The sequence below is a fragment of the Patiria miniata genome, unplaced genomic scaffold, assembly GCF_015706575.1.
Source record: "Patiria miniata isolate m_02_andy unplaced genomic scaffold, ASM1570657v1 HiC_scaffold_13, whole genome shotgun sequence".
Taxonomy (NCBI): Eukaryota; Metazoa; Echinodermata; class Asteroidea; order Valvatida; family Asterinidae; genus Patiria; species Patiria miniata.
In genome coordinates this window covers 14,972,287-14,986,577 of record NW_024037051.1, presented here as the reverse complement: position 1 = coordinate 14,986,577, position 14,291 = coordinate 14,972,287, and the positions used below count along the sequence as shown (strand labels likewise).

Sequence of the window (14,291 nt, the reverse complement as noted above, 5' to 3'; positions counted from 1 at the left end):
TTATTTTACAAGTACACATAGTTATTGTAAGAGGATCTAAAACTGGAATGTTCATTTGGATAAGCTCGCTTTGTCTCAACGGTATATAAACTATCGCAGCTGCAGTCTTCTACTACTGTACATACACGTGTACAGTACGTTAGTCTAATATGAATCAGTGATTGGAACACAGTGTAATCTTGTGGAGTAGAGGTTCCACTTAACCTTTCAGCAGGCCTTCTCTGCTTTCAGTACTCTTTCTTTGAGATTTAATCAGTCTACTTAAGGAACAACAAATTCTCGCAGTTTCACTTTCATGCAGTTGATAGCTTTAAATAGAATTGCTCGCGAAACTGACACCAGATGGTCTGATCCAGAATCGTGGCTGTTGAACTGTGAAACTCAACAGCGGTGTCCCCGGTAACCCAAGAGCAAAAGTCCCCTCGTGTCTGCGTGACATGGCTGGCCCCCTGCAGGGGGACCTCCCTTGAACCTATCCATTCTAGTTTTTGTAATCAGTGGGGTTGAAGCTAGTTTGCCCGAAAGGAGGAATGCTGAAATGTATATGTTGTCTTTATAATCCAAATGGTCAACATAATAAATTTGTACAAATATACAGAGTATACTGCATGCATAAATTCTCCATAATGCATGCTCTTAAGTTATGTTGCGTATATCCAGTGAACCCCAAAAAATGTTGTACATGTACATGGGTCATTCCACCGGGTTGGGGAACAATGTGTGACATTTGACCCTATTAATTCCATGAATTACTACAACATGTATACGTTGTAGTAATTCATGGAATTTTGCTTACGATATTTGTACATTTTACTATGTTCAGTTCAAAGGTTAGAAAGTGGATGACTCATAAAGAGGATAGAACATATTGTATTTTTCTTACGAAAAAGCTGTTCTCATTTTTCATTTGTCATGATATTTTTACAATGTTCGTTTCATTGACAGCCATAGAAATAGACATGTTGGCCTTGCACTAACGGTATATTTGTACATATTACTACAGTACAGATGTATAACGTAAATGATCAGTTCAAAGGTTAGAAAGTGGATGACTCATAAAGAGGATAAAACATAAATTGTATTTTTCATAAAAAACCTGTTCTCATTTTTCATTGTCATGATATTTTTACAATGTTCGTTTCATTGACAGCAATGGAAATAGACATGTTGGCCTTGCACTAATGTACATTTTAAGTAGACACTACGTACCAGTACATACAGATACTGCATTATAGATACTGTACAAATACAGAAGAACGTGAGCACACAAGAATGTCCAACACGTACATGCTTTCATAATGCTGAGACCTTGAAAATTGAATCACTGCAAGTGACAATGTTCCAGCGGTTGTCCCTCCCTTCTTCTATTCTAGTATTTTCTACATTATTCATACGCAAGGAATAACAAAAGAGAATTCGTAAAAAATAATACATGAACTGTTCACATAAATGTGTGAATGGCCACTTCATTTTCAGTAAGAAATAGAAAGGTTTGGGTGGCCCCGCAATGTGGATTTCTTTTTGAAAGACTGTCTGCTACCCAAAAAGCTACAAGGTCACCTTGGGGTCACACATTGTATGTATGTTTGGGTGACCTCATGATGACCTCAGCACTCAATCAGTGTGGAATCTATTGTTTGGTGCACAAGAGGCAGGAAATCGGATAGGCCATTAGGCTATCTAGACAAGTGTTTTCATGTACTTGTAAAATTGATAGCCAGACTGTGCTATAGAGTATTGTTTGACAGAAATGTCACCATTTTGTATAGCGATGCAAAATGACTGTACTGATTTTGATAGACAGGTAGACATGTTGTCTCTTTGTAAATGTAATGCAATGAACAAAGGATGAATGTACACACATGTACATTATATTCTACATTCATATTCAAATTGTTTGCTTTTTTTTGTTTTGATGGCTAAAAGCTTTCTTTTGTTTTACTAATACATGTAATAAAGATTGTTTATAAACAAAAAGCACTTTACATGTATTGTCATGTAGTGATGCTGCAGTTCGTGGTGACCATTCTTTCTGGAGACTGGATGCTGACTTGCATGAGAAAGAATAATACAAAATTGCAACAAGTGAATTATGAAAACTGAAACTGTAACTGATTCAAAATGTACGGGGAAAAATAAACATATTCCATGGCACAAGGACTAAAATAATATTTTATGCACTTAAATTCCTGATGGTAATCGACTAAGCCTTGAATTTTATCCAATTTAAACATTAAAACGAGACTCCCATAATTTAATTTGAATTGCTTTATGGGCCCGTCACAACGTCTCAGTGCATGTAATTTCAGATTCGGTTTCCAGTTGCAGTAAATTTATTACTCGGTAATGATCTGTCATTGCTGCAAGAATATATTTTTCTGTCCATTCCATATTAGACCGGATGACATAGCTTGAACAATTTATTTGTGCCCATTTTAATAATGAATTGGCATTCAGCGCATGTACCATACACTGGCCCGGGAGTCTATAAATTATGTGCAGTATGCTAGGTTTTGAATTATACATGTACCTGTGCATTACTGTAAGTCGATCAGTACAAAGCAACAATACTTATTTACAACAAACAAGGATGAGTTAATTTTTTTACAATTCACATAATTTCTAAAATTTGTATATTTAGCATTAAAATTAGAGGAGATCAATCGATCATTATTAATTTAAAATTCGACATTCTGTGGTATAACGACAAATTACAAATTAGCCTTAATCCCCAAGGAGTTCATTTGGGGTAAAGTACCACATACATGTACTACAAAGTACTACAAAAATTATTATTAAACATAGTATGTATGCTGGTACCAAATATTAGAAAATACTATGAGTGTTGTGCCCACTTATATGCTGAAGTACTGCAAACTATAGTTTAATATTTACAATGTTTAGTAGTATTTTGTAGCTTTTAGGTGAGGTTAGGGTTTAAACCATAATTACATGTATGGTTTACATAATAAACTGGAAAGCATTAAGACTTAAAAAGTGAATAATATAACAATTAACATTCCAAAAAATTGTACTTTCAAACTTTCACAACGATATCTAAATACCGTTGTAGCCTCGTACAGGTATTGTGATCCTATGACTAATCCAACAATTTGCATACCGAGCAAACATGCAGGTGTGTGTATAACATGGCATACTCCATTGAATAGTCCCAATGTTGCCCACTATCATGTGCTATAGTCTGTCAACAAAGGCTTCCCTATTTATTTTGGTCCCACACTTACTGTGGATGTTTATGCAGCATATTTTCTACTTCACTGATGAAGTGATAAATACCCCATTGTGCTAGTTTACTGCACCAGAACTTCATTTCAGATATTTACAGAGCGAACAAATAATATGACAAACTGAAATGCTTTGTAGAATTAATGATGTCAGTGATTGCACAAAACATCTCTGACTGTAACATTCTTTTCAAGGAATTATATTTTTTTATTCCTCGATTGTGGCGACCGCATTCAGCAGAGCTCTGTGTGTGATTAATGAAGATGTCAACCTCATTCGTTTTTCTGGGCAGCGTTCGTAATGCATTTTGCCCGCCGTGATTCACTGTGTGGGCATGCCCGGCTGGCCAGCTTGTGATGACGACCCACCGAGCGCTGCTAGATGACTCCTCGTCATTCCGCAGCCTCGGTGAAATGGCCCGCAAGATGTTTTAGTGAGAACACGGCAGAAAAACGTTGCATGCTGCTTTATAGTTATACACACTGACCACAAAGAATGGTTTGTACAGATGGGACGGTGTGGTCTACATGTACAGCCGGGAATACCCAGCTATGTGCACTAGTGATAGGCTTACCTTATAAGGTGACAGCCGACTATGCGGGGAGTGTGTGTGAGGATGGAATACTGAGTTAATGGGATTGACCCTACCGACGACGTATTATGGGGTATTCTATAAAATGAAATTTATAAGGTCTTGGTAAATTTAATTAGCGGAAATGGGGAGATGGGTCTAAGTGTATGCTGCTTTGCATATTAAATTTTTTTTAAAGGAGATTTGGTCTTGGGTTGAGGGAGGGTTTATTTGCATTAGTGTGAGCTGTGATTGTTTTAACTGAGATGCTGCTAACATTTCTGGCACAGTGATTTAGGGTTTTGTGTTATTCTCAAATTCTAGCTGGTACTGATTCATGCTGGGACTGTACCAAGGTGTATGTTGATATAAACAAGGTACTGGTTCAGTCTGGCAGACTGAATTGTTAATTGTTTTCTGTGTCTGGATGTAGTTCACTGTAACTTAAAAGTAAAACAGTTCTACAAAATGATATCAATTGAAAACACACAATTGTCTGTATGTAAATTGTATAATTTACATGTAGGCCTATAGGATCAGTCTACATGTACATGTATGTATCTTGTGGAGTTTTGCTTGAATTTTGTTTTTGTATGGGAAACCTTCCAAACTTCACTAAAGTCTAATACTAAACCAATTCGGGCGATTCACAATGCAGTGCGCCACCAAGAGTTTGCCACGGAGAGTCCATTTTTCAAGTTTACGGAATGAGTGTCGGAATGAGTGTCAGTAGACAACTTGAACTAATACATACATGTCATAGATTGGGGCATAGCGTTCTGCCGCCTTACAAAAAACACCATATTGATAACAAGAAAAGAAATGGGCAAACAGATCCTCGAATCATATGCTTACGAAACCACTGACAGGAAAAACTAACATCTCCCACAATGCACTGGTAAAACTGAACTCTCCGTGGCAAACTCTTGGTGGCGCACCGCATTGTGAATCGCCCGAATTATAAATGTTTGTACTTAAAATGGACACCAATCTGAATGTATAAAGTCATGGTATTTGGGCTCGGGATGAACATGTATACATTCTTGAATTTGTCAAAATCCTACAAAACCAGGTGTTGGATTTTTTGCAGGGAAGGTTTCTACTAGTCAGGGTTAAAATCCACATTAGAAGATTTGTTGCCAGTAATATGTAAACATTTGATTCACTGTTTCAAATACGCCATGTACGCCTTGCTCTAAGCATGAACATGTCCGGATACACAAAAACATTTACCTGAACCTTAAGGTCTGACAGTCCCTACCTGATCAAATTATCAGATTACTATCCTGTAAATTCAACCGATAATCTGATTTCCTTGGACGGTCTGTAAATTGGTACTTGGGGCCAAGAAGCGTTGGTCCTTACCTTGCAGGTACATAAGCCACTCGAGAGGCCGGATATGGTTGGACTAAAAGAATTCATCAATTAGTGGGCAAGGTGATGAGGCAAATTAAGGAGACTGCTTTTTATGCCGCATGTTGACTTGTGAATTATGAAGTAATGAAATGAATGCATGTGATTACTAAAAAATAACAGCTGCTATTACTGTATCTGTTGTAACATGGGTATGTATTGTTTAGTAAGGCCAACAAAAAAAAAGTCGGTCTCTGGTCAGCGCGCGCGTCGATTTTAATCATGCGCGTCAACCGTTTTTTTTTTTTTTTCAAATTGTCCGCGGTAGCTACAATAGCGCCCTCTATTTTCGCAACTTCTCAAATTTTTGTACCAAGAATGGGGAAACCGCACCAAGGCAAATGATGGAGGGCACCAAGGCAAATTATGGAGGACACCAATGTATACGAGGACACAAAAAAGCAAAAAATAGTACCCACCTTGTATGTACAATCCATGCTTAAAAAAAAACAAAAAAAAAACCCGCGTCACTGCATCAATTCTGGAACTTTGGTCTGACCAGAGACCGACTATTTTTTTTTTTGGCCCAAGTAAAAGAGTGAATATTTTTTAGAATAGTGGGCTTAGTGGCGTACATGTACGCAGTTGGGCTGGGAGGCCAAACCTGCTCCCTACCCCCACAACGACCTTCTGCCATTTTTCAAAAAGGAAATTTAAAGGACCATTACCTCATATTCATAAGTAGTATTTTTACGAGCTAATAAAATTACCCAACCGCAACCCAAATCCATGATAGGCTCCGGTTCAAAGTATTTCTTCTATCTACAGTAGCTTCTCTATACATTCATTTATCCGCATGTATTGTTCAGTCGTTCAAAAGTTCTTGGTACAGTTTTTTCATGGAACTGATTACAGATATCTTTGTTTGTGACAAATAGTGGTGGCACTCCTACAGCCATTTTATTTGTTTGACACAAAAAAGCTCGTATGCAGTCAAGTGGATAAAGTTTGGACTTTCGTTGAATGATGTTGAATTGTTATGTTCTGATAATTTTTTTTATCTGTTCAAGATAAGGGATTTCCGGCAGTGGTTTTTCAAATCTGGTTTTGATTTCAGAGAACTGACCGGCATGGTTGTGAAATTGGCAACCACATGTCACAAAACAATGTAACAATTGAATGCTATTATTGGCCAATATTTTTAATATTCTGTCTTGATATATTTATTCTTCATTCCAGCCGCTATTACGGACAGTATGTGCACAACTGCCAAAAGTTGCGATGAGTGTATAGTGAAAAGCCCACAGTGCGGCTGGTGTGAGTCTAAGGTAAGGTGGAAGCCATAGTAGTATATTTGTTTTTTTAGCAAAGAAAAATAACTTTTATGAGATAGAATTTGCTTCGGAAAGATGTAAAAAAGCAGCCTGAGGTCTTAAATTCGAGTCCCACCCAAGTAAGGTTGTGATTTTTTTCCCAGGCCCTCGGGCAAGACTGAGTGTAGAATTTTATGAAATATGTCAGCAAAGGGCAAAACTATACAAAAAAACAATAATAACTTATAGAGGATTTGAACCTGTGACCCCAGAAAAAGGGCTTTGTGCATAAGACATAAATTTCTATTTGATTAATTGATGAGAATTAATTAAATATCAATCATTGAAATACTTTCCAGTGTCACTAGATTCTCCTTTCAAAGTGAAACTGTTTAAAATACCAGAATAACAATTTAAACCAGATGCTACAAGAGAATATTTGCTTTTCATATCCTTGGGTGTGTGTGCCCTCATGACACACAAAACATTCCAAAGATTTTTGGCAGTCAGATAATGAGGTTAGTTACTACATGTATGTTTCTTGGATGATTGATGAGACCAACATAGTATGACCACAATCAGAAAGATAAATACTGAACATTAAAAGTGCTTCAATTGCACTTCCTGTGTTTTGAAATTAACTCAAGTGATAGTTGTTATAGCGAGACACAATTTAAATTTTCCGTTTTCACTTTGATGCAAAAATAATCGAACCCACGACTTCCTGCTTCCTTGTGCAGATGTGGTAAGATGTCTGCACTTTAATTAACCCTAACCCTCCAGGGTATTTTGGCTAGAAACCCTGCCAAACGCAGCAACATGCAACACTTGTCAAAATGACAAGCCTGCCCAGTGTAGCAAGATCCATCAGGCCAAAAGTCTCAAGGCCAAACTGCCTCAGAGTCTGTGGTCACCAAATGCAGCAGGATACAACTCTGGCATTGTTCTATGGGACTAGCTCTCAGTGTCTCAGAAGTGGTCGTTCATGCACTGGTGTTGGTATCATTTTCAATCAAAGTGCACCAGACTTTTCCACCTGATGCACTGTGATGCGTCTGGCAGGGTTAGGGCTATAGTAGGAGGTCGTGGGTTCGATTATTTTTGTCCCAGCCAAGTGATTTTTTTAAGCTAACCTTCCTGTAAATTCTCTATCCTTTAGTTTTGTGGAATTTTCCTTATTAAGACTGCAATGGTGTTTCATAAATCTGCATTTTCAACAGAAAATTATGTCAATTTCCTGTGCTGCTCAACAGCCCCTCAAATTTATAATGAGCAGATGATACGGAAATCTAGATGAACATTTTAGTTTCAAGATTTTTTTGCTAGTATTAACATGCGATAGTACTGTGATAAAAATCAGAGATTATTTAACCCTATTTGAGTTGAATCATTGGTAAAAGATCTTACACAGATTGTACAGCTGGCATTTATGACAACAGCATGTATTCTTGAACTTTGAACTTGAACCTTGACATACCACAGGGAGTATGACACATGAGCAAGTCTGTGCATGCATTAGATTTATGGCATAGACATAGAACATACCTTTTGGCAGTACACGTATACAATGTAGATTGCACCTGTAGAACATGAGCTTGCTTGGAAGTCATTGATTTTTTTTTCTTCTGCGGTCCATTGAATGTTCAGACTACATGTACATGTACCTCATGGTCTAATGTATTTCTGGCACATGCCCTTGGTTCGAAAATGACACACATGCTAGAAAATTGATTGGAAAAAAATTAGAAGAATTAAATTTAAGGCAGGAATGACGTGTACAACAACTGGGTATTCAGAATAATTGTAAAATGAAAGAAATTGCTTCTGGGATTTTCCTTAAAAAAAAGAAAATGAAAGGGGTATTTTAATAAATGCCATTGCAAATATAATGTGTGTTCAAGGGGTTTTGTGGGAAATTTGAGTACAGCTAAAAATATTTTCCACAGGGTTCTATAAATGGAATTTAAATTGATTTTACAAATTCAGGGCATTGAATAATACAAATTTAGAGACGGACTATTTGGTATTAAAAATGGAATAACCATTTGAAAAATGGGTCTAGAATATTGAATTGGGTGTTTTTTTTATTCATCACGGTAAAGTTTCTTTAAACATGCGTATTTCTCATATCATGTCAGCAGAATTGTAATCATTGTTTGTCATGTAAGGATAAATTATGCCAGTGTTGTGATAAGAATAATGGAATTGGTCGGCTTTTTTGTTTGTTTTTCTTTTGTTCCTTCTAAATTTGAGTTAAATTGTTCTGTTCCTTTTTTTTTTTTTGGTGGGTAGGGTTTGATGATGACTCCTATTCAAGATGCGATCTCCCCGAGAACCTCAGACGGAGAGGCTGCAAGGAAGACGGTCTCAACTTCCCCAAGAATAAACTCATAGAAGTGGAGGTGAGATCTAGGTCTCCTCATGATTCATAATAACCACAGGCCAGCCATGGAAGATTACATGGAAAGAATTCCATGCACAGACGTCACTAATTTTTCCCTGCAATGACCTACCGGCCATCAAAAAGCGATAACATGTCGGTAAAAGTCAAATTTAGCAGGGAAAATATTGAAGCATTTAGTGAGAAAACACATGTTTTTCTCTTCTTTTTTTAGCAGCTTTCCACAGACAGATGAGAAATTCTCAGACAAAAATGTGGAATCTAGACAAAACCACAAAAAATAGCCAAGAAAATGCAGTCCATGTGTTAGCCTTAGGGAGATCTGAACTCGGGTCACGTTTTGACGAAGACCAACTACTGTACATGTACCACCACAACATCTTAACATAAAGATCACCGTTTGTGTCAGTTCTTTCACTTTGTGTTTGTTGACTTATTTGTTTCTTTCACTTAGACATTTGCCTATGGGATCAAAAGTCATTGGTACATTTAGGGATTTTTTTTCTCTTGGTTGTAGGCCAAACCTCTGAGTGACGCAGGAGATGCGGGAGAAATTGTCCAAGTTAACCCACAGAAGCTATTTCTTCAGATGAGACCAGGTATTGTGGACATTTACTTTAACTCTAATATTATGCCCCAAGTCTTTCAAAATCCACCAGGAGGTTTTGTAGGACGAATTTTACTAGTTTTTGTTGCACTTGTAAGTTTCAGACTTTCTCCAACGATCTCGGTGTTGGACAGAAGTTCTGAATATGTGTCAGAAGTTCCCCTTTCAAACAAAAGTAATTTGGTAATATTTCTCAACCATGCCGAAATCTCTGAAAGACTGAAAATAGCGTTAGTCGTTGCCAGTTTAAAATGTGTTTATTCAGAGTCCAGCAATTGGAGTCTAATAATGTCAGTTTGTTGCCAGGTTTTAGATGAAAGTTTACAAGAAATTGTTTTTCATTGCATGTGTCTCCTGGTAGAAGACAAAACTTTAAAGAAGTGTAGACAGGGATTTGTACTATTCCTGGGTCTAGGGCACTGATGGCAGCTCAGGGGTAGGTAGGGGCAAAAATGTTGGTCCGTGACAAGTGATATATCTCTGTTGGTTGCTTTGCCTAGCAGATTTTTTGTTAACTACAAACTATTTCAGGTCCCAGAGGTTATCAGGATCAATGGCTAGACTCTATTGTGAGCAGAGAAACAAACTAAATTTCGCCTCAACAGAATTATCTCAGCGTCGCCACCCGTCATATACACCACCATTAAACCATTGAGACCGTATTGATAAAAGCACTCTAAAAAAAATCTACCAATAGGGTAGTGTAATGAAATCAGGGCTTTTGGGCCATGTTGAAGTTGTTCGAAGGAAATCGGGACAATGGGGAGCCCTCAGAAATGGTCTGGTTCCCTGATTGTCGTTGACCTGTGTTTCAAGGTTGAAGGAGTCCGGACAATAGATTGGGCTGGTGGGTTGGTTCAAATTGTAAGGCCTGTGCTGTCAGCGTGCTTGGCCTGAATGGGAAGTTGTGCATGAATTTTTTTTTTTAGTCCGACAATTTCAGGGTTTTAAAAACAGGAAACTCTATATTTTCATTTGTGATTTATGAAAAGGGTGGATTTCTTTTTAGTTTTCAACACACGGAAACTCATGTCTGGGCTGACAAATCACTAAAACATCTTTTTTTTTAAACAAACCTCTGGGTTTTGTTTTTTTAATATAATTGTCATGGTTTAAGTTTCAGTGTATTCTTCCATATGACATGTTTTGATGATGCTGTATAGTAAATGTACTGTACTTTAAACATTGTAAAAGTTGCGATATGTGTCATCACGTATTGGAGCCTTTAAAAATAACAAATCTAGAAACTAACTATGAGGCCGAATAAAAAAAAACATGTTTCTCGTCCGGGTTTTTCGAAAAAAAAGGAGGAAGCGGGGCTGTTTATTTTTTATTTTTTATTTGTTTCATTTTTTATTTGTTTCAAGATGGCCACCATTTACAAATTTCCTGCAATTGTTGGTGTTTCCACTGTTCAAAGACACTTATAAAATGAAAGATAAGTTGGACAAGAGAACTGAACATACATGCATTTACAGTGTCATTTAGACTTGTATTGGTCCACAATTTATTTCCGATGAATTTGTGGACTTTTTCGGTGTTTTTTTTACTGCATTTTTCAAAAATAAAAAATAATAAAAAATCCAGGCGGCCTCCAAAAAGGAAGCGGGCGGGGACGAGCAACATGTTTTGTTTTTTTTACTTCGCCTAAATGAAATGAAAGTGTTAAATGGAATGTTCATCCAATGGTATTCAGCATTGTGGCATGGCCAGACATAATGTGATCCATAATACCTCAAGCACTTTCGCTAGGATCTTCACGAATCTGACACTGCATTAAGGAGTGCATGCAGAAGTAGAAAATAATAGTATGTCGGATGTACATGTAATTGGGACAGGAAAAAAAAGAAAACCCAAAACTTACAGCATGACCCTTGTAGAGAGGCCTGCGGATGGGTTCGGTTATAAATACTGAAAGATATTTACTTGACACTATTTATTGTTTTTTTTTTTTTCAGGTGAGCCTACCAGGGTTCAGTTGAACATCCGGCAAGCTGAGGATTTTCCTGTGGATTTATATTACGTGATGGACCTGTCGCAGTCTATGGCCAACGACTTGGACAGCTTAAAAGGGCTCGGCGATAAACTTGGTTAGTAATTTTATAAGCCAAAAGAACTTTAACCCTAAATGATGGCTCATATTCAAGAGGGAAAGTGAAAATGATTTTGTGACATCAGGGAAGGTTTTGACATTACAAATTGATATGAAATGCAGCACCAGCTAAATTTCATGTGGATTGTATTTTGTTTTCCCACACAAGGGGAAATTCAGCCCTAACATTTTGAGTTATTATAACCCTAAAAAAATAATTACCAAAAGTGAAACCAAAAAAATATTTATTGTTACGGTCAGTTATTGGGAGATTTTTTTTGGGCAATTTTCAGAGAAAGCAAAAGAGAGATGTACAGTATGATGTTTTGAGCTAGTTGAATTTTAGAGACGCTATGATGGCATACAGTATACAGGGTGAGTGAAAGAAAAGGAAACCCAAATGGCGCCCCCCTATTTTGTAAAGAAGTTCTGCATGTAGCGCTTTCCAGATCTAGGATGTGAAAGACCAATTAATAAGCTTTCTTTTAGTACAAGAATCATTCGGATCACTCATGAACTTTTTGAGTTATGGAATTTTGAACACTAAGTCACAAACACGGTTTTATAATTTTACCCACGGATCTCATTTAAGGTATGTGATATTTCAGTAAAATGAAACCATGTCGTATCATGAAAACGATATCAGAATAATCCCATAAGTTTCCGGGGTAGGCAAATAGAAGGCAGGGCAAGACTATAAACTGTTGACATTATAAAGTATATTGTTTTAACATTGGAAGCAGAAGGTGTTTATGATAAGTGCCAGTAATATGAGAAGTGTTATGATATTTTTTTGGGATATGTGAATTGTTTTCGTTTAGCTGAAATATCTCTTACTTTTATTGTGATCCGTGGACAAAATTATAAAACTGTGTTTGTGTTTAAAAAGTCCATAACATGAAATGTACATGTACATGAGTGATATGAACAATTCTTTTACTAAAATAAAGCTTATTAATTGGGCTTTTACATCCTAGATCTTGAACGTGCCACATGCAGAACTTCTTTACAAAATCGCGGGCGCCATTTGGGTTTTTTTTTTTTTACTCACCCTGTACAGCACAATAGCTTTGTATTTTATGACAGATCACTCACGACGGGTACAGGGTATTGTTTAACCATAAAATGACACAGGACAAGTAAAACCTACAGTACAAACAAATATTGTAAACAAATCCTGTTTAAACATTCCGACAGACAAAATATTCACCCAACTGTCAACAATTTGAGGTCGTGAGTACATGCACAGGGCACTGTGTAACCCAAGACATGCACCAATGGCCAAGCGATTAATGGATAATTTTCCAGTTAAATATACATCATCGACCCGGTCCTCGTTTCATCTGCTATGCTCATCATCATCACAATCTTCATCGTCTTGAGTTTGAGTGAATTGCTGTGGCATATGTTACTTGCATTATCCTATTCTGTTTTGAGTGTTAGTAAAAGAATAATAATGCCACGAATTAGTTATTAAAGGCCTACCATCAGATTGCTTACAGTTGCTCAGAAATTGTCTTATTGAATAATTATTAAGAACCTTACTTGAAGTAACCTTGTGGATTTCACAATAAGGAAGAATGCATTAATTTTAAATGTTTCCTCAAATATATCAATGTTTTCAATATTATATTTTTTATCTCACCAGTTCTTGGAAACAGTAAAATTATGACATTGAAATGATTCCATAGATCCCAAGATTGGATGTCAATCTTTTTCAAGCAAGATTTTTCTTTTTTTCTTTTGCCTTAGTTTGCCGGTTTGAAAATAATGTTACATTTTTTGGATTTTACTATTTCTTGTGTGTAGTGCAGACAAATTGAAATTGCCTCTGAGTGAGAAAAATAAATAAGGAGATTAATTTATTCAGTTTCTTCTTCTTTTCCAGCCAAGGTCATGAAAAACATCACTAAAGATTTCCGTTAGGGTACGGTGCTTTTGTCGATAAAGTAAAAATGCCATATGTGGACATCTTGGAAGAAAGTAAGCATTTAAAAAATTATTATAAAACAAAATGATAAATTACTCTTTCCATTAACCCTCGCCTCAATCCTCCAAAATCAATCTGCTGGTTTTAGAGGATGTCGAGGATTGAGAATGAATGCCAGTTTTGGTGTCAGTTGATGTTGGGATTATTATTATTATTATTTTATTTCTGGTAAAGAAACCAAGGATCCCCAAGAGTGCCCTAGGCGCAAGCCTGAAGAAACCTGTAGAGAGAAGACGACGAGAACAAATTACAGTTTAGAGAGGGGGGAGGAAAACCCCAAGAAGGGTCATTCCATGCCAACTCAACAAATGGTGCACACCATCACCTCTTGGATTTTTTTCTTTTTTGGTGTACTGAAAGATACTTAGGAGAATGCAAATTCTGAAAATTTGGGGTCTCTACGACTTTTCGTTCTTGCGCAACAGCATTTTGAAATTTGAGGTGGGCGGGGCCAAAAGTGCGTCACGTCACGAAATTCAATGTTTAAAGGGCCATATATTTAAAACTATACCCCCAGACATTTCAAACTTAGTAATCTGGGCTATTTTTTGCTGTAGATTTCAAATATTTAAACAGAAAGAAAGTAGCTTGTTTCATTTTAAGTTAGAGGGGCCCAAAATGGCCCAAAACTCATCTGGACCAATGTTCGGGGGGGTATAAATCAAAATTGAAAATTTTTTTCCACCAATTTTTTTGTCTGTAATAGCCCCCAATTGAA

The 14,291-nt window shown here is 36.8% G+C and overlaps 1 protein-coding gene across 1 annotated transcript; it reads left to right on the top strand.

Annotated features, from left to right (window-relative positions):
• Positions 1-6,996: 6,996 nt before the first annotated feature.
• Positions 6,997-13,556, top strand: LOC119718894 (integrin beta-3-like). Its single transcript, XM_038188326.1, has 6 exons — positions 6,997-7,001; positions 7,224-7,228; positions 8,776-8,885; positions 9,402-9,483; positions 11,450-11,581; positions 13,472-13,556. Exons 1-6 carry the CDS (start codon positions 6,997-6,999, stop codon positions 13,507-13,509), a joined length of 372 nt encoding a protein of 123 aa, XP_038044254.1. The 3' UTR covers positions 13,510-13,556.
• The last annotated feature ends 735 nt before the right edge of the window (positions 13,557-14,291 follow it).